Below are 24,750 nucleotides of genomic sequence, written 5' to 3' on the forward strand. Positions count from 1 at the left end.
TGAAGGATGAGAGCTGTTTGTGCCGAAGCAATTACCGGGGACATATTGCATTTGTGGAAGAAGCCAGTGCTCGAGGCACTCTGTATAGCTCGCAGGACGCTTATGCAGTCGATTTTGAAAATATGAACCGTTACGTAGTAATGAGAAAAGAAAGGCGTGCATTGCAACGTTACTAATATAAGAAATGACGCCTGAGAGTAAAACCACACGTGTCCGCTGTAAAATGACAAAACAGAAACGAGACTTGACGGAAACTACCTTCTAGTCGAATGGCCCTAAATTCGACGCTTTTGCCTCAGTAGTTGTCAGATCATGGAGATGACAACATAAACAAGCATATAGTCAGGACGCACACAATGTTCATTATTCAAGCGCGAGTGAATATTGCGTGCATCAAAAACACATGATACAATCCAACAATACTCGCGGTTGCCTTCGGTGCTCCGTCCACAAGCAAGAAGTCTCCCCTGTATCGCTCTGCATAATGCCCGACGCTAGAAAAAACAAACCCATGATATCATAATCTCATAACACATCAAGTATCCCCGTCCAGTCTGCTCTCTATCGACGACGCCGAAACCTGCTATTATAACCCGGCCCTCCCTTGGCCCCATTATTCCTCAACTTCAATCGGTGGAAATTGGCGTGAGCAAGCTCATTCACCTTCCTTGCTACCCTTTTCACGCCCCCCTCTTTCTGAGTCCCCTTTGCCGGCTTATCTGTCGATTTGGCCGGCCCTTCGTTTTCAAAATCACTACCTGATGCCATGTCCGCGAAATCTGCGTCGGGACCATTGATGAGTTGCGTTTCTGGGATCACGTCCTCTCCATCTTCCTCGCCATCTCGGTCCCTGGGAGCGTTCTCTGGCTTTTTTATTCGAGTTGGTTTAATATTGACCTTGCGCGTTGTTCTCTTTTGTCCCTTCTTCTTGTATACCGGCAGGGGGTTGCCGTTGTGATCGACGCCGTCCTCAACGGGACTGTCGTACATGCTTTCGTCGTCAAAGCCTCCTAACAATGCTGGTCGTTGGCTGTCTTCCACAATTGCTGGAGTGGGTGCTGCCGCGGGATCCGATGCTTGTCGCGTGCCCAGCGATGGAGACGTTGGCCTACGGATATCCGTATCCTCATTCTCCGCTGCCCTAAGAGCATCCAGATCGTCGTCGTCGTCGAGCACATCATCCTCTACTTTCCTTAGACTAGCTACAATTTCACTCAATCCCCGAACAAGCGGCTTCCTCGGCAGTCGGAGTGGCGATGGGTCGGCAAACATGGCATTCTCGTCGACTGCGGGCAGGGAGTGTCTCTTCAAGAACGCAGGTGTATCGAACTGCAGCTTGGATACAGATGACGGGGTCTTGGCATCTAGACTGCCCCGTCGGTTTTTCATTGGCGTCGCAAACGTATTCAACACGTTTCTCCTACTCGAGGACATGGGCGTTCTGCCGAGTTTGGTGCTGCTTTCGTGGTCGTAGGCGCCAGTCCGCTTGCTAGGCGTAGACTGGACATTGCCACGAGATCGACCTGGTGTACCGGGCGGTTTGGATGTGCCCTTCTTGGACGGTGTGCCAAGCTCTTTCTCAACTAAAAGGTCAAATAGACCTAGGACGCGGCCGTCACGTTGAGGGGTGGGACCGAGGGATGTTACTGGTGCAGGGCTGAATAACTTCCTTGATATAGCGGGTGTATTCATCAAGTCTTCATCGTGAGGTCGTTGCTTGGATGGTGTCTCGGCATACTTGGTTCGTTTAAGTGGTGTCTCTGTAAGAATTGGATCTGGTTGCCGCTTCTTGGGTTTCGGTTCTGATTTTGCCGGTGGTGGCTGCTTTCCGGAGAGAATGTCGCGGGCTTTGTTGTAGTCTTTGTATTTCTGTGCTGCCAAGTGTATCAGCCGTTAGCATCTACCACCCGTTGTATGCCCAAAAAATCACACACCAATATCGGGATTGTCCTTGATGTCTTGTCGCCCAGGCTTGCTCCCGTCGTGTGCTTGTGCCCACTCGCCCTCCCAAGCTTTTAGCTCCGTTCTCAGGTTCTTTGCTTTGTTTTCGTACCGAGATCTAGTCTCGTCGTCCATGGTCACTCGAAAATATGTGATTTGCAGAGTCTCACATGCAAATATTGAGCGAAGTGCTTGAAACAAGACGGCATTGTGGGTTGCATGCTGGATTGTTCGTGTGGTCGGCTCGGGCCCATGTCCCTCTGCGCGTCGAGAAACGCGTCTCGTCGGACTCCATTTAGCAGGGCGACGCGATTTTTAGCGCCGGAGGGTGCTGAAGCTACGGCGGCCTCCCACCAGACCAGACGTCATCTTCCTTGCTGCGGGCGACCAGATATCTGGACGGTGGTGGATCTTTGGCCCCCACTTTTGCCGTGGGATCCTCGCCACTGCAGTGTAAAGCGAACCACCATTTGATCGATCTATGCAGACATTACTTCTTCACCAGGACACCTGCTGGGCCTTGCCTCGTCACATCTCCGCGGGCACATTGCCATGGAGAAAGAGAAAGACCAAAGCACCGACGATCTCCAGCGGCGTGTCCTTCAGAACACTCTCAACGAAGTAGCTGCGAGGGAAGAAGACGCAGCCGATTGCTGCGTCATCTGTCTCGATGTCATAACAGAGCCATGCGAGGCCTTGCCGTGTGGCCACCGCAATTTCGACTACATCTGCGTGTCGAGCTGGCTGTTTGAGACACCGCAATGCCCCCTCTGTAAAGCCAAGGTTGTCAAGGTCGTACATGGACCTGGCCCAAGATCCCGTCACGACCTTCATCAGCCAAAAGCCTTCTACAGCCGCCACCACCAGCACCTCCACAACAGCGAGGTCCGATGGTTCCGCATATTACGGACGCCGAGGAAGATTTGGATGTACAAGACAAAGAGGCAGACCATTTCGCAACCAAGAGAGACCGAATACTATCTCCAACGTAGTCGCTGCTCGCCGAGACGTGTACCGTCACCAACGATACTCCAAACACGTCGGGTCTAACCGCCTCTCCCGCTATCGCGAATTGACACCACAGATATTTTGCTCAGATGCAGAGCTAGTTTCCCGCGCGAGGATGTGGATCCGGCGAGAACTCCGAGTCTTTTCATTCCTCTCGCCTGACGACGACGGCGGAAACGACGACGGAAGGCACATCGCAGCCCACGCACACTAGCTCCAGAACAGCCATGCAACATCGCCGTGCTAACAATGCGGAATTCCTTTTAGAATACATCATTGCCATCCTGAAGTCGGTGGATATAATGGGAAGCGGCGGCCAGGCAGAGGACATGCTGTCCGACTTCCTGGGGAGGGACAATACAAGGCTATTTTTGCACGAGCTCCGTGCTTGGCTACGGAGTCCGTTTACGAAGCTTGAGGATTGGGATAGGGCTGTACAGTACGAGAGAGATGCGGGGAGAGGAGAGCCTAGAGGCGAGGTGCCCAGAAACGACGTGCATCGCGAGGATAGCTCAAGGCGGCATCGTGAGGATGCGGATAGATATCGGGCCAGGCGCGGAGGTGAATTTTACCGTCCTAGAGGACGGAGGGACGTGAAACATGAGTCTTATACATCGAGGACATGCTGCTGAGCAGAACTGGCGGAGAAGTAGATCTACTAGACGGGCGGCAGTGATGGGCGGGTTTTAGGACACGGCGTTTGTTAAGTTGCACATGATACCCTGATGATGCCTTGGATGACGGTGTATACAACAAATTTAATCATCAGTTACTTGCGGTAATGCATCTCTGGGCGAATACCCGCTTGCTCCGTTCACCTGGGCTTTATTCCAAGAACCCATACACCGGCGGAACTCCGCCCGCTAACTGGTTTCATCTCACCACGACGACCCGCAACATCGGAAAAGTCTAGGCAGAAAGATTGCTGTTCAATCATGAGGTGATTTGTATTTACAGTGGTAATTGTGGCTGTGTACAAGGAAAGGGCCCAAGAATTTAAGATTCAAAGGGTTCATGCAGCGCATACTCAACCTCATTGCACAATCCTGCACCGCTCATCATATCTGCAGACTCCATCACTACGGAAAGCCAACTCCGTCATGACCATCTTCAACATCACCATCATTTCAGACACCGTCTGCCCCTTCTGCTATCTCGGCCGTGCCCGTCTCTCTCGCGTCATCACGCTCTACCGAAAAACAGTCCCCGGCGGATCCTCGTCGACCTTCAACATCCGCTGGCACGCCTGCCGTCTTGACGACAATCCTCCTGCCAAATCGGTTCTCGTCACGGACGTGGCGGCCAAAAAGTTCGGCGCAGACAGGCTCGTTGCGAAGCGAGAGTGGATGAGCCAGCTCGGCGCTCAAGAGGGCTTCACGTTTACGTTTGGCGGGAGGATCGGCAATACACGCGACTCGCACCGCGTGATTCAACTGGGGAGAACAAAGGGCGCAGAAGTGGAGGATCGTGGGGCGATGGCTGTGATGAAGATGTTGTTCGAGGAGGGCGGCGATATCACTAGCTGGTATGATCTGGCTGGCGCCGCAGAGACAGCTGGTATTGAGGCCGCAGAGACGAAGGCGTGGCTAGAGGGTGGCGGTGGTGAACAGGTCGATAGCGAGGTTGAGCAGGCGCATGCGAGGGGGTATAGAGGCGTGCCGACATTTATTATTGATGACAGGTATGAGGTAGACGGGGCGGCAGATGTGTCTGACTTTCTGGAGCAGTTCGTGCTGGCGAGAGACGAGGAGAGTGCGGCGAGTATTTATTCGAGCCCTGATGAGCAACGTACTGAGGGCGTTTGCTTCTTGTAGTTTATTGTCAGGTGTGCGGGTTGCATATATAACCGAATCGGATACCGTGGCATCTTCCAAGCTTTTTGTTCGTCATCACATATTCATAAGGCCTCCTAAATCTTTCTCCATTTGCCGCAGCCTTGCTTGAAGTTCCCTCTTCTTTGCTTCCATCTCCTTTGCCTCGGCCTCTTCCCGTCGTAGGTCCTCTTCCGTCCAAAGCTCGCCTTCATCCTCAGCGTCATCTTCTTCGCTTCCGTCCTCGCCCATCCAGCTTTTGTTCATGCTGGCCAGCTGCTCGGCCTGTTCGGCTACCCTGGCCTCGTAGTATGCCGTTGTGTTCTTTCCATTGCGATGCTTGTTTCGCAGTGCTGAAATACGGTCCCTCGCACCAGGCAGCTCATAGACGCCACAAAGCTTCTCCGCGCCGCGCAGCAAAATCTCCACATCAACGTCGCCTTTGCGATCGGTCTCTCCTCGCCGGAGCTGAGAATGCATCTCGCCGCCCAAGACGGCAGCGACCGCTGTGTGGCGGCGAGGGTTCGAAGACGCACGGGTTGGTGGACCGGTCGTTACTTCGCCCGATGCGACATTAAAAACTGTTTGGCGTCTGCCCTTGGGTTTTGATTCAGGCTCGGCGCTGCGACGGCTCTGGGTAGCTGGAGACGGAGGCGGCGGGACGGAAAAGAGAGCTCTTTCGTGAGCTTCCGTGTCTCGAATCAGAGACGTGATGTCATGGTTCGAGAGGAGAGCATTTGTGAAGATCTTGGGCGGCGGGAAACTGAGAAAAGATTAGCCTGTCGTTGAAGTGAGCAAATGGTAGTCGGAGGCGTGTTACGGTAAGGAGTCTATTCCTTGACACGAGTACGATATTTGTTGAAGATGGCCGGATAAGATGGACATTATGGTGATGTTATCGAGGACGCGTCAAATGTGCGCGCACTGGCCAAAAGTGAATTCGTACGGGCAAATAGTCGATTGACGCCGGACATGCCTCTAGGCCTGCCAATCTCGGGCTGATGCGATGTTCTCAATGCCTGGTGACAGCAACGTCACCACCACTTCCCAGTCTTGAGCTCATCGACTGACTGTCGTTAAAGGTAATAGGGACGCGACTTGCATGGCGGGGTGGAACAGCTTGAACGTGTCAAGCAAGGTCAATAGTGGGGGCAGACTAGACAAGTCAATGAATGTAGTGCCAAGGTTCAAGGTGGGGACATCAACTGCCTGATAGTCACTGATACCAACTCACGAGCATTGACTGACGGAGTACTTGGTACGGGTTTCTGTCGAGAGATTCCGTATCATAAAGCAGGGACTCGGGATCATCATTGGCAGCGAGATTGTTTTGGCATTCCTCCATTTCCGTATATCTCAATTTGTCTTGCTGCTATTGTGGCATACCTGCAACACGATAGTGTCAATCGAGATAATCGTGCTAGTAGTCACTAACCTTTTCTCCACCTACCTCACGATACTAGACATGTACTACTACATCCAATAAGCGTGACACAAAAGCGCTCCACCATTTGACTCTTGGCTCCCGCATTCCTGGCAGCGAAAACTAACTTCAGTCGACCGAACTATTATGATGAGACAGGAGCAGTCATTTCTGCAAGGTCTCGAGTAAGCCTCCAAGGTGCGCATGTCGGGTGAATGACGCCGAGATTGGCCGGAGTGATGGTCGGGCTTGGTTGACCATAGTAGTACCTTTGCGCTCCTCCGTACAACACTGATATGCACTCCGTATTACTCCGTATTGTGTTGGCCGGGCTTGCAGGACTCGCATTTTTGCCCAGACTACGGAGTAAGTCGTGCCATCCGAGACGACAAGACTTGTGCGTGTGGCGCCGTGCTGGGGCTGTCAAGGGAACGGCGGTCCGTTGACCGGAAATAAAGCTGCACATGTGGTTTCTACTCCGTACTATATGTAAGGTTTATCGGTGCTTAGGCCCGCAGTTTTGGATCAATATCTTAGATTTGCATGCAAGCCGCAAGACCTGCCATATCACATGTCAAGGCCGTACGGTCCTGGTTCGATTGCTGGAATCTTCATTGTCTTCATTGTTCTGTCTCGTCACTCGAGAACTCACCTGCTTTGTCCGTGGTCCGTGCTTCCCTCAGCGGCGTCTACCCTTGGCCTTGCCCTTTTTTGCCCTCTCAAATCGTCTCCATGGGCTCCGCTGTCGAGCTTTAGCCTGCATTTGGGATATTGCAGTGCTTGCTGGAGTCTCTACGTATGGCAACAGGGGACCCCGGACCCATCCATCTGGGCCCTGGCCAAGGAAGTGTGGATGGAACATGTCCTAATGCCTCGTACTCTACGCCGTACCCCGTACCTAGTACCTAGAAGGTCAACTGTAGTACGGAGCGCCGTTGATGGTTCCAACCATATTAAACGTTTGAAGCTCGCAGGGCAGCTCTACGCCTTGTTTGCCACCTGATGTCGTACCCCCTCCGCCTACTTGATTGTCGAACTGCAGAACACCACTCGTCTACGATGCTTCCTTGACTGGGAGTTTGCCCTCGCCAAACTCGAAGACACGGAACGTCTTGTATGCCTGGGCTTGAGTTGCTACAGACTTACAGACTGAGCCTGGCGCACAGCCCGTGTTCCCTGTTGGCCGAATGTTACGAGGCTAGCCAGGACAACCGTCAAAAAACCCCAGTCTGGTACTCTTGCCTTCGATATTGGACTCATCCAGGCTGCCTTCCTTCGCTGCTTGCGCCTAGGAACTATCACTCAAAAGCTTCACACCGACAACTTTCAAGTCACCTCTGCGACCAGGCGACGATCGCGGCGAACTAGGTCCCATCGCACCATCGCACCGAGGTTCGAAGCCATCGAAGACAGCCTTCCGCCGCCCGTACTATCACGACAGATACTGTTGACATACAAAAACACAAATCGAGACCCTGGCCAAGGAGTACAGTCCTCGCCCGTCCAAAGAAGATAAAATGTCCAAGATGTTCCTCGCCAGGCCCTTCATACGGCGGCGGTCGGGCTTCCTTCGCTACGGCGTCTTGGCTTTCATTCTCTTGGTAGCGTTTTGGAAGTTTCACCAACGCGCTGAAGACCTGGTCAGTTTCGATTTGACTGTGACCCCCCCGCCTGAGGGAAGCAAGGAAACCACTGCTGATGACGATAAAACCGATAAGAGCCAGTCGACCGACTCACATCCAGTAAAACCACCTGTGACGCCGGACAGCCCCAAGCGACCAGAAGACACTGTACCAGCCGCCGACTCAGAGGACCGTCACCCGATAGCCAAGCTTATCTACGATGCTCAGCATCAGTTTGCAGCAATATCTTCTGGCGAATCAAAAACATTGGAGCAGGCTGCCCAGGCTTATCGCAAGGCTCGTGGAAGGCATCCTCCTCCACACTTTGACAAATGGTTCGAATACGCCCAGTCACACAATGCTCTGATTGTAGAAGCATTCTTTGACCAGATATACGAAGACCTGGAACCGTTCTGGGGCATCGACCCTGCTCCAATGCGCCGCGAGGCCAGCCAGTTTGAAATGACCATCAATGTTCGTAATGGCACGGCCACGGCTGAGTCCGATTGGATGTGGACAAGGATCTGGCTCGACATGGCCAAGACGATTGAGGCTTTGCTTCCCGACATGGACATAGCTCTCAACGCCATGGATGAACCCCGGCTGGTTGTGCCATGGGAGGACATCAACGGATATATGAAGAATGCCTTTCATACACGAAAGCTCCCAAGTGCTGGCAAGACGGTGAACAAATTTCGCCCTTGGCCCAAACCAAAGACCGGCTTTCTAGCAGGTGATATTATGGATAAGAATTGGGAGGAAGATGGTAAGTGTCAAGTATCCTGTGACTGGTTTGATTCGATTCTCCAAATAGAGGCACAAACTAACCATATTGCCATAGAATTCTACTGGAAGATCGTTCGGCGTGGCTGCCCCCCTACAGTCTTGCGAGGACGACGGAACTTCAGAGCTCTTTCCAAGAGCCTCCAACTATTAACAATACATATGCTGAACCCCATTCTTACAAAGGCTACGTTTCCAACTACACCAAGTCAATCCAAGTTTGCCATCAGCCTGATTTACAAGGCCTCGAGGGCCTTCTCATCCGACCCTTGTCGACCAAATCTACTAAGGTGATGTTCCCCATGTTTGGTGGTTCCAAGCTGACCGTCAACAACGAGATACTCCTTCCAGCACCCATGCTACTACAGCGGAGAAGAGCGTTTTGTCGGTAACGGTGACCACGGTATTGAATGGCCCGAGAAGACCGATAAAGCCATATGGCGTGGAGTGGCGACTGGTGGGAGAAATACAGAGGACAATTGGCGCGGCTTCCAACGTCATCGGTTCGTTGCCATGAACAATGGCACCAAGGTCGCTCGCGTCGAGTCTGGTGAGGACAGGGCAGAGAACTTTGTTCTTCCCGAGAAGGAATACGGCGTGCAGGCTCAGGCGGGCAAAAATCTGGGACCTTGGGTTGACGAGTTCGCCGATGTTGGGTTCATCGACCTCATGTGCAACACTCCTGATCAAGGGAACAATTGCAACTACACCGACTTTTACTTCAAACCCATAGAGGGCATCAAGTTGAGCGAGCAGTTCAGCTACAAGTTCTTGCCTGACATTGACGGCAACTCATTTTCTGGCCGATACCTGGGGTTCCTGCGATCTACTTCTCTCCCCATCAAGTCAACCATTTTTCGTGAGTGGCATGACTCTCGTCTGGTGCCATGGAAGCACTTTGTTCCCATGGACAACCGATTTATCGATTACTATGGCATCATGGAATTTTTTCGTGGATACCAGGGTCGCAATGCCCACGATGAGGCAGCCAAAAGAATTGCAATGGAAGGCAAAGAGTGGGCAGAGCGGGTTCTTCGCAAGGAAGACATGCAAATATATATGCTGCGACTGTTCCTTGAATATGCTCGCATTATGGATGACGACCGCGAGTCCATGGGCTGGACAGATGACGTTGCCAAAAACCCATCACTGGCCAAGTCATGGTCATGGTGGTGGTAAAATTAGGCCAAAGCTAGATTTGTCGACTGGTGCTGCAAAATGATGCAAGGGGAAAGTAGACTGCTTTGGGGACGTCTAGGGGGAGGGGATTCTGAACACTTGCTAGTCTGCTGGCCTTTTTTTTTCCTTTTATTTGTCCTTTCTTAGTCCTTCCGAGTTCCTTCGTGTTGGATAAAGAAGGAAGGCCTCTGGCGTTCTGGTGAGGTGGAACAAACAAAACCTCAACATCATGTATAGCATTATGCGACGGGCGGACATGGATTATGCACTATACCTTTGTGAACAGTTGATACGAACGCATTGTATGATAGGGGAAGTAGTGTGCTGCTACGAATTTTTACTATCATTTTTTTTCTTGTACAGTTACACACGAGCGCGTTCATCTGCTAAGAAAAACTCCAAATCGTCACGTTTCATCGGCAATGACTCCCACGTTTAAGATTTAGTCTTTCTTCCTAGCTTTCTACTTTTCTTTAGTGTATTCTAATTTGATTACGTCTGATGTTAAGTTTGTGTACTTCCCTACTACCACACCTTATTTTGAAGCGGAAAACTGCTTATACGAAAGAACATCATTTGGGGCGGTCGGGGATGAAGTCAGAGGGGGTCTCGGCGTCGGTGACAACCTGGAGGGAGAGAGGGATGGGGAAGAGGAGCAGCATTGTGATGCAAGAAATAGTCTTGAAGGATATTTCTTGGGAAGTCCCATTTCTAAGCATGCAGGGAGGCTGTGGAATGGAAGGACATCGAGCAGTTCGGAGCAGAGTTTGGGTGCCTGGCGGCCGTGGCATGCTTGATATGTGCCGATGTGAAGTGGTATATTTGGTTTGCGTAAAGCCTGATCCTCCTGTATACAAAGACCCTTCGGAACCATCTCTTTGAGTAATTCTACATCTAATCATATGCACCCACGCCCTAGAGCGCCAACCCCGTGGCCCCGGACTTGACATCTTCCTCATCCCATTCACCCTCAACATCCTCAACCAACCTGCCCAGCATCTGCGTATAACTCGGTCTAAACGGCCAGTTCATCCAAGCCTCCACAATTTCGGCCCACTGGTCGGCATTCATGGCTCGTACGGTGAGCGCCCCGTTCCCTGTCATGGGCGTGCCTCCGCGACTCGGATCCCTCACACTAGGGCATTCCGTAATCAAGTCGCCAAATCCGCCCCAGAGGCCCTCCATGGCCTTGTGGATAGGTAGCAGCGTGTGATGGAACCAGAACCGCAGCATGACCTCGGACATGTCGCCTGAGCGTGAGCTATTCGGACCATGCTGTCTGAAGACGGGGTGCATGGCCTTTGGCTGGATGTCAAGCAGTGCTGTCGGCGCATTGGGAAAAAACTCTTCCCCCTTTGCGGACAGGGGCTCGTAGTCCCTCCTGTCCCAGAGCAGTGCTGGTGGCTGACTGGCGGAAGAGGTGGTAGCTATCCTTTATTCCGTTGAACTCGTTGCGTGCGTTCTTTTTGAGGTTGTCGATTTTTTCGTTCCACGCCGCGTTGGCGCGTTCAAACTCGGTTGGCGAGGATGCTGCCAACTCCTGCCACAGCCGTCTCTCTCCTGGAGCAGGCCCAGATACATGAGGGCATCTTCTTGGTCGTATTTTTCGCGCTTGTCGCAGCGCCTTGAGTCGCTTTGAAGACGCGGCTGATTCAGAGAGCCCCTGCTCAAGCAACTCGAGCTCTTGCTTGAATGGTCGTGTTAGTGATGGCGGTCTTGCACCCGCCAGTTTCTGCCCCAATAGCGCAGGCTCTTGTTGCAGCTTCGAGTACACCAGCGTCTCTCGTCCTTTGGGCATGGACAATCCGGCAGCCTTCATTCGTTCAAGTGTCCGGACAGCTGACTCCATATTGATCCATTCATCGCGGAGTGCAGTTGCGGTCTTGTACTTCGGCATCCAGTCCGGCGACTTCATGGACCCATTCACACGACAACTCGGTCTCAAATGCGCTCTTCTTGCGCCTATTGATGGACCGAGGCAGTAGCCTCCTCTTGTCTTCGTCATTAACCCATATAAGCATACGGACCAAACCGTATCGCTGAAATAGCGTTGACGTGCTTATGCTCGAAATGAATTGGTACAAAATCATGGAACTAATGCTATCGAATCCGTGAAATGCCTTCTTTGGAAACATGGACAAATTTGCCGTGACAAGGAGGGTGTCGTTACGACTAGGCGTATCCTTTTGAGTAGTTTCTCGCTGTTCGGTTAGACTTGTGCGAAGCATTTCGAGAAGGTCTTTCCAGACCAGTCCGGATTTCGGTATCAACTCGACATTGTCTTTTGATATGAGGTCGGCCAGAAAGGGTTTGTACAGCTCGGCATCGAGATCCATCATGACGTGCTTGCGCGGTTCAAGGATTTCATGCAGTTTGCGGCTCCATACTCCTGCCCCAGGGTTTAAATCGACAAGGTCGCATCCTCGATGTCGTTCGAGCGAAGGCGCAATATAACGTATGACGTCGCCTGTAACATTCCGGATTAGATTCGAGAAATAAAAATCTGCAGGTTCTGAAATATCATACCGCACAAGCCCTCGCTGATTATATTGACTCTGCGAGGTTCAATGGCCCGAATTGCATCCGCCTTCTTCCGCCCTCCAGTTCGCTTCCACACCCCAGTAAGATCTAGCTGACGCGCAATGTCGCTGGTAACTGAGAGCATCGGCGAGGTCATTGAGTTTGACTTCGTTTTTTCTGCCGCTTTTTCTGTCGCTTCTGTCGCTGCTGACTTTGTCGATTTGGTTTTTTCTGGCTTCGCCGCTTTCGTCTTCGGGACTGTCTTTGCTTTAACGGCTTTGGCAGTCTTCGACTTCGTGGTGGTCACCTTGCCGCGAGCCTGTAGCAGGACTGGCCGAATAGCCAACCTTGCGAGAGAATTGTGGCCATGATGAATTGGTGCCAGCATCAAGGAATGATGTTGATGTTACTCGCCAATATAGTGGCGCTGCGGGTGAATTGCAGGTTCGAAGTTTGGTATGACGTTTCAGAGCTAGCTTTCCCTGTCGGACCCGTCATGCATTGACAACCAAGAAAAAAGGGTCCACACCTTTGCTTTCGGAACCGGCAGCATCAGAAAGAGGTCCTACAGGGGCACGAATTTGGTTGCCAAATCAATACTGGTAAAGCATAGCCAAAGCCAAGATCCTGTTTACATTACTCGTAGTTGAGGGGTGAAAGGAAAAAAGAAAGTAGAAAGGGTCTAGATGTCTTCCAGTTGTATAGTAATTCAGTTGTGTGTGCCAAGCTCCTCCATCACTGAGCAATCCCCAGTCCAGCATGTCCACGACACAAGCTATCGTGGGTTGTTAGTTGTCCCTTATAGACTCTGAAAAGTACGGATCAAGTAACAGAAACACCAAAGCCCCTACAGAGCACACCAACTCCAAAGAATCAATATAAGTCTGCAAGCTCGCCAAATGCCACATAAAACTCCAGAAGACGCCGTCATGCTATATACGTTGTGCATCGTACCGGGCAACTTTGCACCATACTAGGCACCTTCACTTCCAAACTCATTGGTCCAGTCGATTTGCTTCTCAATGTCCTCTTTGGATACTGTAGGGTGCGAATCCTCTAAAGCCATCTCAAAGTCCTTCAGCGAGACGTCGGGCGCCAAAAGCTCGTCTGAATTGACGCCGTCATATGTCATTTCGATCTTTTCAGGGTCACCTGGAGAGCACGGTGTCAACATCCTCTTTCCGTCTTTCATAACCTGTCGCAGGTTAGCAAGTTCCTCCATGATGGGTTTAATTGAGGTCCAATCTCACAGGTTTGAAATGCGTAGCTTGCAAAATCTTGCGAACAGGGCGCATCAGAGCGTGTTGCACCACATTGGCAATATCACTTCCGGAAAACCCATCTGATTTATTGGCAAGCGTATTGTAATCGCCGGCTTGCAAAGCAGTGTCGGTATCACCGACGGCAAGCTTGAACATTCTTGCTCTACCATTGAGGTCTGGAAGGCCAATGTGCACTCGTCTTTGGAATCGTCGACGAATGGCTGCGTCAAGCTGCCAGGGAATATTGGTTGCGCCAAGCACAAGAATACCCTTGCTGTCATTGCCAACACCATCCATTTGGACGAGGATTTCGGTCTTGATACGTCGAGAAGCTTCGGATTCACCCTCGCCACGTGGACCGCACAGAGCGTCAATTTCGTCAATGAAAATGACCGACGGCTTGTTCTCTCTTGCCATGGAGAAAAGAGCCTTTACAAGTCTACAGGAGGCTAATTGTTAGCATGCCGATATACAACTGTCGACTCTTGAAGGATTATCCCACCTTTCACTTTCACCCATCCATTTGCTCACCAAATCTGAACTGCTGATGCTGAAGAATGTACTGTTGGCTTCCGTTGCAACAGCCTTGGCAAGGTAACTTTTTCCAGTACCCGGAGGACCGTAGAGCAAAATGCCCTTCCACGCTTGGCGTTTGCCCTGGAACAAGCTGGGAAATTTGATGGGCAACACAACAGCTTCCTTGAGAGTTTCCTTTGCCCCCTCTAGACCAGCAATATCCTCCCACCGAACATTTGGTCTCTCTTGCAAGATGGCTCCGGACAAGGCATTCCTGAGCTTTTTGCTGTCGTCATCCTCCGGAGCACCTTTACCTTTGCCTGTGCTTGCGCCGTTTGCACCCATGAGAGCTTTTCCTCCGTTGGCGTTGGTGTCGGCCTCAGACTGCAGGAATTGTTTAAGCTTTTCGGCACGATCGAGGTACGTCGCCATCTTCTCTTGCATGGTTGCCTTCAGAGCCTTGTTCTTCTCCCACTTCAGGGCCTTGACCCATAACTCCATGCTGGACATGTAGAGATCGAACGCCTTCTGATATTCCTTGGCATGGTCCGCAGCAATAGCTTTCTGGACCTCGGCGATGGCCCGGTCGCGGAAATTTGTTGACATGCTGACACAGTCTTGCGATGTACGATTTGCGGAATCGTGTAGAGTCGGAGGAATGCTCAGAGCAGAGAGGCGTGCGGACAAGCGAGATCGGGCGGCGCACGTAACACAGCTCGCAGACGCGCTCCTCGACGGATTTCACGTAGGGTGAGTTAAGATAGACGGAGGAGGAGCAGCGAAGCGCGAAGTCGGTGATGAGGTGTGATGTAGTCGCGGGCGTTGTTGGGACTGGTAACATCAGAGTCATCAAGTCCACATGAGAAAGTTAACGTCAGGGTTAGTCGATAGGTACCTGGTCTTGTTTGGATTGGCGGGGTAACAGGCAAGTATTGGAGTCAAGTGGCGGGGGGCTTGAAATTACTCCAGAATTCTTCTTTGCTGCCACCTACGCATGCACTAAACTATTTTTCACTGACATACTTATGGTTTACTGAGCTTTAGTTGGTTCCCAGATAGTCGGGTGGTTGCGAGAGTGCAATTAAAGATCTACTGGTGGTTCTTTGCCCTTGCCTTTTGTCCCTTTGCTTGCACCTGCTGGGGCAAACGGTGTCGAAATATCTGGAGACAATTTGACGGGGCTCGAAACCAGCTGTTGAACGTCAAGACTTTAATGCATCTGGACTCACTCGAGACAAAGGTGTCCCGGCACGACAGGAACTACTTCAAAAGATAAAGATCAGAGTCTCGAACCAGGTCAGGTGCGGATAGAACTCCCTACCGTACCCTACGCCGCGCCCGTTGTCTCACGCTCAATAGCTATGGCTGAGATCCAGGCCAAGCTCCAGACTCTGTCTGACGAGTACCAGAAACTTCAACAAGGTGATTTTCAACTAAAAGGGAGGCCGAATGGCCCAGTTAAGACTATATAATAACAGATCACTGCTAGACTTACAAAACACCGTAAACTCTCGGCAAAAATTGCAAAGTCAACAACAAGAGAACGCTGGTGTCTTCAAGGTTTGACGAAACGATTTACCACCCAATTGAAATCAGCCTGATATCTAATGCAGAAAATAGGAGTTTGAGAAGCTGGGAGAGGATGAAACCATTTATAAGCTCATGGGCCCTGTGCTTCTGAAGCAAGACAAGGTCGAGGCAGAGAGCACTGTTAAAGGGCGTCTAGATTTTATTGCAGGCGAAGTGTAGGTTCATTATTCGACAGCTATAGTTTGGGAATGCAAGATATGACTAACCTAGAATTTCTAGAACGAGGTTGGAGGCACAGATCAAGGAGACTCAGGACGAGCTTGAGAAGAAGAAGGCGGAAATCATTCAAATCCAAGCCTCCGCTCAAGCCGCTGCGGGCGGCAAAGCACCTCAAAAATAACACTAGTTTCCCACGGAGAAGAAAATAGGATGATAGACCCACGTGAAATTTGATATCGTATGAGTGGGATGGTGAATCTTGGATCTTAATAAGGTTGACTATTCTCCCCAAGACTCGGCTCTGTGGTGTAGATTGTTGTGGGATGCGGTTTGCGGACTGGGCAACGTGAAGAAAACATGTGCTAGGGCCACAACAGGCATCCTCATTGATGACTTGTAGATGACATATCAGATACATACGGAGTATTTCAATGTTGCCTGAGCATAGCGCAGACTAATAATCCGCAAGGTGCTCTAGGCAGCTGCGTGTGGCACGTGAGCCCCGCGGTATATTGATGAGCGTTCTCATCAAGGCATCAAGATTCCAACAAGGCACTAGACTAGCCAAGTTTCATCCAAAAATTTCCTCAGCAGTGGAATCACCGTGGATTTTGCACGTGGATAACTTCAGAATTGAAGCGGGAATAATTCCAAAGGTGACCTCGCGCGATGCGGCGAACCTGCCACCTGCCCCACCAACATTGAACATTCAACGTCGGAAAGCTGTAGAACTGCCAGCCCACGTCACCAGTCGGGCCAGGTCCACCTCGCGCTGCTCTTGTCACCATTCGCATTCTACTTTCTGTCAACTTTCATACATCCCTTCGGGAGCCAGGAGAATGCGCTGAATCCTGGTGCCAGTAGGATGAGCCTATGGAGACTTGCCATATCACCCGGCGGCCTATTAGCCTGAGGTTAGAAGCGCAATACCGAACGAGGACCGCGACTCTCCAGGACGAATCATTGCGATGGATGCTGGATCAGGCATGCGGCCGACACGGCCGCAGAGCGTGAAAGAGCTTGTCGCTCAGGCCGAGAACTTCACTTTCAACGCAAACATTCCGTTCAAGCACTGGACTAGAGCTGCAGAGACGCTTTACCAAGAGGTATGTCTATTCTCGCTGCGGCAATCTACAGGTTTCGTGGTCAATCACCGAGCGGATCACAGCTACTAACAAATCTAAAGGCTTCGTTCGCCATGTCGGATGGCGACTATGGCCGAGCATATGTGATGTTGTATAGACATTCAGTGCTGGTCTTGAAATGCCTCCAGACACACCCCCAGTTTAAAGACCCTGAAAGCCGTAAAGCCTTTCGTCCGCTTTCCAAGCGTATAGACCGCGTTATCGCCGACCTCGAAGAAATAAAGCCTATAATAAATGACGAATATGCTGAATGGGAGCGAATGAGACCTGCAGGCTTGAAACTAGCAGAACAAGGACAAATAAAGTCGCCATCAAGTTACGGGGAATTTGCGGCCCGCGACCCCAGCCTGAGCGGCAATGCAACTGTTCTAGACGCATCCGAAAACCAAGAACTGGCTGTAGAGTTGGCGCAGAAGGAGTTGGCGCGGAGAGATACAGTGAGGCAGGCGAACAGACGCACTCGGGTTTACGGAGACACCATTCTTACGTCTCGCTTTGGCGATGGCCAAAAACTCGACTTTAGCCTTCAAAGTCAGATGGAAGCTGTTCGAAGAGCCACAGAATCTTCACAACAAGATCTATGTGAGGGTCAGGCCAACAAGCCAACGGCTACGTCGCATCGAGACGCTGTGCCGCAGTCGTACATTTACCCGTCAATATCGAAATCGAGACCCCTTCAATTTGATGAAGCCCCTCAAACACCACCACTACCACCACCACCGCCCAGCTTACCGCCCCCCAGTCGCCCCCCCAAAGAATACATACATGCCCCTCCCAGAGATCCGTCATATACATCTCGACGTGAGTCACCAGTGGTTCCGAACAAAGTTCCTGTTGTGGACTCACTTTCGGCACCTTATCCAAGTCATGAGGTGGCAAGAAAGAATCAACCTCCTCTTCCTCCGAAAACACTAGATGGCCCACCACTCCCTAAGAAAGAACGACTGGCATTTAAACCTGGAGCATATCTCGAAAATGGCGATCCAATCCGTTCTGTATTTCTTCCCAGTAAACTTCGAGCCGCCTTCTTAGATGTCGCAGCTCCAAACACAAACAAGGGCCTGGAAATGTGCGGCATCTTGTGCGGGACACCAGTTAATAACGCATTGTTCGTGCGCAGCTTGCTCATTCCAGATCAAAAATGCACGTCAGATACTTGTGAGACAGAAAACGAGAGTGCAATATTCGATTACTGTGCTGGAGAGGACTTGATGGTTCTCGGATGGATTCATACGCACCCAACTCAAACTTGCTTCATGAGTTCTCGAGACTTGCACACCCACGCTGGATATCAGGTTATGATGCCGGAGAGTATTGCAATAGTGTGTGCACCTAGATTTACTCCGTCGTAAGTGTTGGACCCTCTTCTGAGCCAAGATTTGCGCTGACAGCTGTCGAGGTATGGCATATTCCGATTGACACACCCGCCGGGGCTTGACCATATCCTGGATTGCAGGCAATCGGAAACCTTTCATCAGCACTCGGTTGACAATTTGTATCGAGAAACTGAATATCCGAACGGCCATGTTTACGAGAGCGAGAAAATGCCATTTGAAATCAAAGATCTGAGGACGAAGTGAATGTGGGTGTTAGATCACTGTCAACTTGAGATGCGTCTCACTATGACAGTTATTGCCAATCTTTGGACAATGCTCTACGATTTAGGAGCCATGCATACTCACAATCCATATTGATACGACGCTGGGATTAAAAGCTGGCGGCTCACGCGAGTTAGCCAAGACGCTTTTGGTATGAAGGACCGGCAGCATCACGTTTCACACAGACAGCGTTCCAAATGAATTGGCACAAAGAATACCTAAGAAAGAAGAAAGAGGTTCAAAACGTTCACATATATAGAATATAGTGTCCACACCTTCATGTCTCATGGGTTGAAGGGATATGGTCCCATTGGCTTGGCAGTCAAGAAGAGGCTGAAAAAAATCTATAACCTCATCGATACGCTTGCAAGGCCACATTCATCCTTGCCAGTTACGGGAGATTGCATGAATGAGAATACTGAGTATTGACTAGCGACTAGAGTTTGTACCGCCTGACAAATAAGAAATTTATCGTCTTGACTGAGACATACGGAATACATTGGCACAGTACGTATGTACAACGGAGCATGGATTGGTCTGACACAATCCAAATTTCTTTGGACCAGAGATTTTGTACTCTCAGCTCGATCCTTGATTTGCAGATGAGAAGCTGCAAGACAGTCATATCACGCACAACCGCAAATTAGATAAACGCAGGGAAAAGGCAGAGATCCGCAGCAAATCGGATCTGTGGCTGGCGCTGCGTCTCCTGCAGGCAGGGAAGTTGTAACAACTGGTCGCCCCCACCTCCGTGAATTCGTCGCTCGCTTGCAGTGAGCTGAAAGACGCCACGAACCAGGTCTGTCTGCACATCAAAATTCTTATTGGGCTTCAACGGCCGACTTGTTGGGACTCGTCCGCCCTTTTGCGAAACACTACGCCAGTGGTTGTGTATTATCGTCCGAGCAATGTGTCATCTCTGGCCAGTTGATTGGCGCGGGCATGAGGGAAGCAATAGTATGTCTGCAGCCTGATGTCTTCAAGGGCCGCGTTCGAATTTGCCAAAGGGAGCATCCACGATCATGCAGGCTGTACTCGATGCAGTGCCGAGATCAACCTAGCCTGGCTCGCTTGTAACCCGGAAGTTCCGCCCGTGAGTTGGGGGCTATTGCAAACCCTTCCGCGATGGAGGAGACGAAAGCCATAGGCAAACACCAATTAACCATATCTCTCGCCTAGACATCCCCGTGGGCATATTACATGCTTCACACGTCAGAAACAGCGGTCGAGTTTTGAGAAGTCGCAGAAACTGTGGAGGTGTCACGCTGGACCCGACGCTGGCGTATGCTATCTCCCTTGACAAGACGAAAGACTCGAGGGCCGGGCCGCGGCTGACTGGGATACGGAGTTGATGCGTCGACAGATCAGTAGTACGGAGTACTCCGTACGAATACCAATATCATCGTCTAGACCGAAAATGGATCCCGTCGATGCCACAAGCTATTGTACCTCTCAAACCTCTTTCAAGCTCAAGGACCGAAGAACTGAGATTACGACTGGGGGTCCCTGAGCTTGCTAATTGCCAGCTTTTCACCCCTGGTTGGTCACCCAAATCTTGAGTGTAACTTGGGCAGCATCTGGTGCTTTTGGGCGATGCACCATTTGCTCCGATAGTCAATTGGCTCCTTTTTTCTTTTTGTACAAGGTGGGGGAAGTCCTAGCTGATGTATACTCGGTATTGTCTTAGACTCTTAGCGACCCGGGGTGAGCGGCATTCTTTGACAAAAAGATGTTGATGGCACTACATACGTACAACTGACTTCTGTCAAGGTAGGCAAGGATTCCCGTGCGTCGTGGTTCGAGGCTTGCGTCCAAGAACTAGATAGGCATGGTGCCTCATGAAGCTGGAGGAGAAGGCCTTAAAGGGTGTCGTCGAGCTTGCTTCTCTTGGAAGTGGCTCGCTTGATGCCGTGTCTCAAATGTGCAGGATGTACGGAGTAGTGGCCAGGCGGTCTCCTCGCATATAAAGGAAAGGCCTGCCTGGCGCATAGAACTCTGTTTTCTTTGCTGAAGTTATTGCGACTTAAATTTTCAGTCAGTCATGTCTCCTCCTGTGGAACACAAAAGCGAGAGCGCTGCCAATGGCGCGCAAAATGGCACCCACACGAACGGCACCCAGACAAATGGTACACATACAAATGGCCATCACGCTCGAGAGAAGGAAGTACCTAAGAAAGTTGTACAACCCACAGAGACCCAAAAATCGGAAAAGAAGACGACTTCATCCATTGGGGCTTTGATGCGGTTGCGTCGTGCTTCATGACGCCCTCTCCCCACGGAGATGGGAGATGGCACTTATAGAAACATTCTCAAGCGACCGACTCTGATGCAGGATCTCAAATCATTTGGATTGGGTGGTGAGTATATTCAATACGGACGGAAATACACCTGGTGCATCTGGCTGAGTTTCTTGCAGATCTCAAAACACTTCGAGATATTATCGAGGCAAAGCTGAAGAGAGAGACTCAGCAAGATGACAAGACAATGCTCATGGAGCGCACTATTCAATTGGTCTCCATGATGCCGAATAAATCGAAGCGACAAGAAATACTCACCAACTCTTTCATTGACAAGCTATGGAACTCTCTGGATCACCCACCGTTGCTGTATATGGGTGATGAGTACAAGTATCGCCAACCAGATGGATCTAACAACGTAAGGAACTTGAAGCTTCACAATATAATCTTCCTATGAACTAACGGCATGCTTTAGAATCCGTTAATGCCGAAGCTTGGGGCCGCTGGGACTCCATATTCGCGCACTTGCAAGCCAGGGCCAGCCAATATGGGAGCACTACCCGATCCCGAGCTTATTTATGAGGCCGTCATGGCTAGGAATGGGTTTAAGAAAAACCCAAACAACGTGTCAAGCATTTTATGGTATTGGGCGACTATTGTAATTCACGGTGAGTGTCTCTTCCGCGACGAAAATTAAGAATGGCCCCTAACTATGGATGTAGATTTGTTCTGGACCAATTCAAAGGATCCCAATCAAAATGACTCCTCATCATATCTTGACCTGTCTCCTCTATATGGAAAAAGCAAAGAGGACTGTGATTCAATTCGAACCTTCAAAGATGGCAAGCTGAAACCAGATACTTTCGCAGATCGACGACTTATTGGTAACCCACCCGGAGTCTGCATTCTGCTCATCATGTTTAACCGCTTTCACAACTACGTGGTCGCCAACTTGGCTTCCATTAACGAGGGTAACCGATTCGCAAAGCCTGCAGCGCATCTGGAAGGTGATGGGCTTGCAGCTGCCTGGAAGAAGTACGATGAAGACTTGTTCCAGACGGCTCGACTTGTCACATCTGGCCTATATATAAACATCACTCTTGTTGACTATGTGCGCAACATCATTAATCTCAACAGAGTCGACACGAAGTGGACGTTGGATCCGAGACAGGAGATGGGAGTCGCCGTGGGCACCGCCAAAGGCGCGGAAAGTGGTGTTGGTAATGTCGTCTCTGCCGAGTTCAATCTGTGCTACAGATGGCATTCGTGCATTTCTGAGATGGACGACAAGTGGATTCAAGACTTTTATGCGCAGATTCTCGGCGACAATTATGGCGAGATGAACCTCCAGACCCTAATTGCAGCCGTCAAGAGATATGAGATGACCATTCCTGAGGAGCCCTCAGAGCGCACATTTGGCGGATTTACTCGCGGGCCCGATGGACGCTTCAACGATGATGAGCTCGTCGGTGCCATCTGTACAGCAATTGAGCAACCCGGCGGTGCGTTTGGAGCTCAGAACGTGCCTCGAATTATGAAGCCAGTTGAGATGCTGGGCATCATCCGAGGTCGCAAGTGGAATCTCTGTGGCCTTAATGAATTCCGCAAGCACTTTGGACTGAAGGCCTATGATAAGTTCGAGGACATCAATTCGGATCCTGGTGTTGCCGATGCTTTGAGAAACCTGTACCAGCATCCGGACCATGTTGAACTGTACCCTGGTATCGTGGCTGAAGAAGGCAAGGCTCCTATGGTTCCAGGCGTAGGAATTGCTCCCACCTACACCATCTCCAGAGTCGTGCTCTCTGATGCCGTCTCTCTGGTCCGTGGCGACAGGCATTATACCACCGATTACCATCCCGGGCACTTGACCCAGTGGGGATTCAACGAAGCCAACTATGATTTGGAGATCAACCATGGCTGTGTGTTCTACAAGCTGTTCATCCGTGCGTTCCCCAACCACTTCAAGTATAACTCGATCTACGCGCATTATCCCATGGTCACACCAAATGAAAACCGCAAGATCCTCACAAATCTGAAGCGAGCGGAGCACTTTGACTTTGGTAGACCAGAATTCATCGCGCCACCAATTCATCTGGCTTCGTATGGTGCAGCCCAGCACGTACTCACCAACCAGGACAAGTACAAGGTTGCATATGAAGAAGCGTTCCGATTCCTCGTGGGATCCTCTGGCACCAAATGCATGCTGGCTGGCGATGACCCTGCTCACGCAGAGCAGCGCAAGGTCATGCATTCTCTGCTATACGAAGATGGTTGGAAAGCTTCAGTCAAGAGTTTCTATGCTATGATTACGGAGCGCCTGCTTGCCGAGAAGTCGTACAAGATTGCTGGAAAGACTCAAGATGACGTTGTACGCGATATTGGCAACCTGGCCCACACGCACTTTGCCGCAAGAATGTTCAATTTGCCCTTGAAGTCGAGTGAAAATCCCAAGGGCGTATTCTCTGAGCAAGAGCTTTATGAGGCTCTGGCGATCTTGTTTATCTGCATCTTTTTGGACCTCGACCCCGTCAAGTCGTTCCCTCTCCGACAGAAGGCAAAAAAAGTGACCGAGCAGCTGGTCAAAGTTGTAGGGATGAATGTCAAATTAACCAAGTCTTTGGGAATTAGAGGCCTCTATACCGGTCCTGCTCCCAAGAGCGACGACCTGTCTAGGTATGGTGTCAATCTCATAAAGGGGCTGTCCAAGGCCGGCCTTGGTGCGCACGACATTGTATGCAGTCATGTTTTGCCAATTGCTGGTGCCATGGTGCCCGTCCAAGCCCAAGCGGTAAGCGGATTATTTCAAATTATGGGATGTTCCAGGTCGAATACTAATCAACCATTGCCACTATAGTTCGCCCAAGCCGTGGACTGGTACCTCTCCCGAGAGGGCCAAGAGTATTTACCGGAACTTCAACGCCTGGCTGTTGCAGAATCGAGCCCAGAAAACGATGCCCTCCTCCTCGGCTACGCCATGGAGGGTGTCCGTCTGGCTAGTGCGTTTGGTCTCTTCCGTGAAGCTACTGAGACAGAGATTATCAAAGAAGACGACGGGCGTGAGGTCCATGTCAAAGCCGGCGACCGCGTCTTTGTGTCACTCGCCTCAGCGGCCCGCGAAGAAGCATACTTTCCAGAAGCGAACAAGGTCAACCCGCGGCGTCCAATCGATACTTATATGCACTATGGTGCTGGACCACATGGTTGCCTGGGCAGGGAAGCCAGCCACGTCGCGCTGGTGGAGTTGTTCCGCGCAATGTTTAGGAAGAGGGGATTGAAGAGAGTTCCTGGACCGCTTGGTGAGCTGAAGAAGGTTCCTCAACCCGGTGGGCTCTATTTGTACATGACGGAGAACTGGGGCGGTGTATCGCCGTTCCCCACGAGCATGAAGATTTCCTGGGATGAGTAGGTGGATACGATGAATATCGGCTTGCTTTTCACTTCGTTTTTTTTTCTCTTTTTCTTCTTAAAATTCCGTTATATACCAAATTGTGTGTAGGTTCAAATTTGTTAATGACATGTGCAGTGTAATTGTTGGGTTGATGATGGCCACTGGTCAACCTACCGAGCCCGTGATGTGCAAGGCAGTACACGCCTACTTGGCAGCACAGGTCGGCTGGTTGTACACACGGCATGTAATTTGCTGTAGGAGTGGGCATCGTGCCCACTTGTTAACAGCAGACAAGTTGAGCTAACGCTGCAAATCTCGGGTCATTCCGAAGTATTATCACGACACGGCTCAAGTGAGGTAAACAGCTACAACGCACTCCGAAATTGGAATTAGCCGGCAACTTCATAGGTAGCTCCTGTCTGTTGTGCCGCTTGCTTCAGACTTGCTCAACCAACATCCTCGTATTCCGTCTGGTCCGTTTAAGTGTAGCGTCGCATCGGGCATGAGATACACCAACCAACACGAGGTGTTTTGCAGTCTTCATTTATATCCCCCCCTCAGCCCC

At 50.8% G+C, this 24,750-nt stretch overlaps 12 protein-coding genes across 13 annotated transcripts; 6 read left to right on the forward strand and 6 right to left on the reverse strand.

Moving 5' to 3' along the window:
- Positions 1–107: 107 nt before the first annotated feature.
- Positions 108–2,174, reverse strand: J3458_021734 (uncharacterized protein). 2 transcript variants are annotated; one of them, XM_007809606.2, is made up of 2 exons: positions 1,935–2,174; positions 108–1,874 (listed from the first exon to the last, which is right to left on the reverse strand). In XM_007809606.2, exons 1-2 carry the CDS (start codon positions 2,074–2,076, stop codon positions 562–564), a joined length of 1,455 nt encoding a protein of 484 aa, XP_007807797.2. In that variant the 5' UTR covers positions 2,077–2,174; the 3' UTR covers positions 108–561. The 2 variants fall into 2 exon arrangements, with proteins under 2 accessions (XP_007807797.2, XP_065972275.1); XM_066122713.1 differs by having other exon boundaries at positions 165–1,947.
- A 1,875-nt stretch (positions 2,175–4,049) lies between these two features.
- J3458_021735 (uncharacterized protein) lies at positions 4,050–4,763 on the forward strand (the record flags this gene model as incomplete). Its single annotated transcript, XM_007809604.2, has 1 exon — positions 4,050–4,763. The coding sequence occupies one exon, from the start codon at positions 4,050–4,052 to the stop codon at positions 4,761–4,763; it is 714 nt and encodes a 237-aa protein (XP_007807795.2).
- Positions 4,764–4,838: 75 nt separating this feature from the next.
- On the reverse strand, positions 4,839–5,645 carry J3458_021736 (uncharacterized protein; the record flags this gene model as incomplete). The annotated part of the gene is made up of 2 exons (XM_007809603.1): positions 4,839–5,523; positions 5,581–5,645. The coding sequence occupies 2 exons, from the start codon at positions 5,643–5,645 to the stop codon at positions 4,839–4,841; spliced, it is 750 nt and encodes a 249-aa protein (XP_007807794.1).
- A 2,064-nt stretch (positions 5,646–7,709) lies between these two features.
- On the forward strand, positions 7,710–8,882 carry J3458_021737 (uncharacterized protein; the record flags this gene model as incomplete). The annotated part of the gene is made up of 2 exons (XM_066122714.1): positions 7,710–8,571; positions 8,647–8,882. The coding sequence occupies 2 exons, from the start codon at positions 7,710–7,712 to the stop codon at positions 8,880–8,882; spliced, it is 1,098 nt and encodes a 365-aa protein (XP_065972276.1).
- A 219-nt stretch (positions 8,883–9,101) lies between these two features.
- J3458_021738 (uncharacterized protein) lies at positions 9,102–9,767 on the forward strand (the record flags this gene model as incomplete). Its single annotated transcript, XM_066122715.1, has 1 exon — positions 9,102–9,767. The coding sequence occupies one exon, from the start codon at positions 9,102–9,104 to the stop codon at positions 9,765–9,767; it is 666 nt and encodes a 221-aa protein (XP_065972277.1).
- A 915-nt stretch (positions 9,768–10,682) lies between these two features.
- Positions 10,683–11,063, reverse strand: J3458_021739 (uncharacterized protein; the record flags this gene model as incomplete). Its single annotated transcript, XM_066122716.1, has 1 exon — positions 10,683–11,063. One exon carries the CDS (start codon positions 11,061–11,063, stop codon positions 10,683–10,685), a length of 381 nt encoding a protein of 126 aa, XP_065972278.1.
- Positions 11,064–11,079: 16 nt separating this feature from the next.
- On the reverse strand, positions 11,080–11,586 carry J3458_021740 (uncharacterized protein; the record flags this gene model as incomplete). Its single annotated transcript, XM_066122717.1, has 1 exon — positions 11,080–11,586. One exon carries the CDS (start codon positions 11,584–11,586, stop codon positions 11,080–11,082), a length of 507 nt encoding a protein of 168 aa, XP_065972279.1.
- A 40-nt stretch (positions 11,587–11,626) lies between these two features.
- Positions 11,627–12,444, reverse strand: J3458_021741 (uncharacterized protein; the record flags this gene model as incomplete). The annotated part of the gene is made up of 2 exons (XM_007808353.2): positions 11,627–12,234; positions 12,294–12,444. 2 exons carry the CDS (start codon positions 12,442–12,444, stop codon positions 11,627–11,629), a joined length of 759 nt encoding a protein of 252 aa, XP_007806544.2.
- A 785-nt stretch (positions 12,445–13,229) lies between these two features.
- VPS4_2 (Vacuolar protein sorting-associated protein 4) lies at positions 13,230–15,008 on the reverse strand. The gene is made up of 3 exons (XM_007808354.2): positions 14,052–15,008; positions 13,538–13,988; positions 13,230–13,482 (listed from the first exon to the last, which is right to left on the reverse strand). Exons 1-3 carry the CDS (start codon positions 14,669–14,671, stop codon positions 13,261–13,263), a joined length of 1,293 nt encoding a protein of 430 aa, XP_007806545.1. The 5' UTR covers positions 14,672–15,008; the 3' UTR covers positions 13,230–13,260.
- A 418-nt stretch (positions 15,009–15,426) lies between these two features.
- On the forward strand, positions 15,427–15,995 carry YKE2_2 (Prefoldin subunit 6; the record flags this gene model as incomplete). Its single annotated transcript, XM_007808355.2, has 4 exons — positions 15,427–15,487; positions 15,555–15,625; positions 15,686–15,810; positions 15,875–15,995. 4 exons carry the CDS (start codon positions 15,427–15,429, stop codon positions 15,993–15,995), a joined length of 378 nt encoding a protein of 125 aa, XP_007806546.1.
- Positions 15,996–16,535: 540 nt separating this feature from the next.
- On the forward strand, positions 16,536–19,213 carry J3458_021744 (uncharacterized protein). Its single transcript, XM_007808356.2, has 3 exons — positions 16,536–16,920; positions 17,001–18,307; positions 18,359–19,213. The coding sequence occupies exons 1-3, from the start codon at positions 16,783–16,785 to the stop codon at positions 18,537–18,539; spliced, it is 1,626 nt and encodes a 541-aa protein (XP_007806547.2). The 5' UTR covers positions 16,536–16,782; the 3' UTR covers positions 18,540–19,213.
- Positions 19,214–19,489: 276 nt separating this feature from the next.
- On the forward strand, positions 19,490–24,270 carry J3458_021745 (uncharacterized protein). The gene is made up of 6 exons (XM_066122718.1): positions 19,490–19,650; positions 19,737–20,914; positions 20,974–21,212; positions 21,270–21,462; positions 21,517–23,585; positions 23,652–24,270. The coding sequence occupies exons 2-6, from the start codon at positions 20,839–20,841 to the stop codon at positions 24,201–24,203; spliced, it is 3,129 nt and encodes a 1,042-aa protein (XP_065972280.1). The 5' UTR covers positions 19,490–19,650; positions 19,737–20,838; the 3' UTR covers positions 24,204–24,270.
- Positions 24,271–24,750: the final 480 nt, after the last annotated feature.

The sequence above is a fragment of the Metarhizium acridum genome (assembly GCF_019434415.1).
Source record: "Metarhizium acridum strain ARSEF 324 chromosome Unknown scaffold_586, whole genome shotgun sequence".
NCBI lineage: Eukaryota > Fungi > Ascomycota > Sordariomycetes > Hypocreales > Clavicipitaceae > Metarhizium > Metarhizium acridum.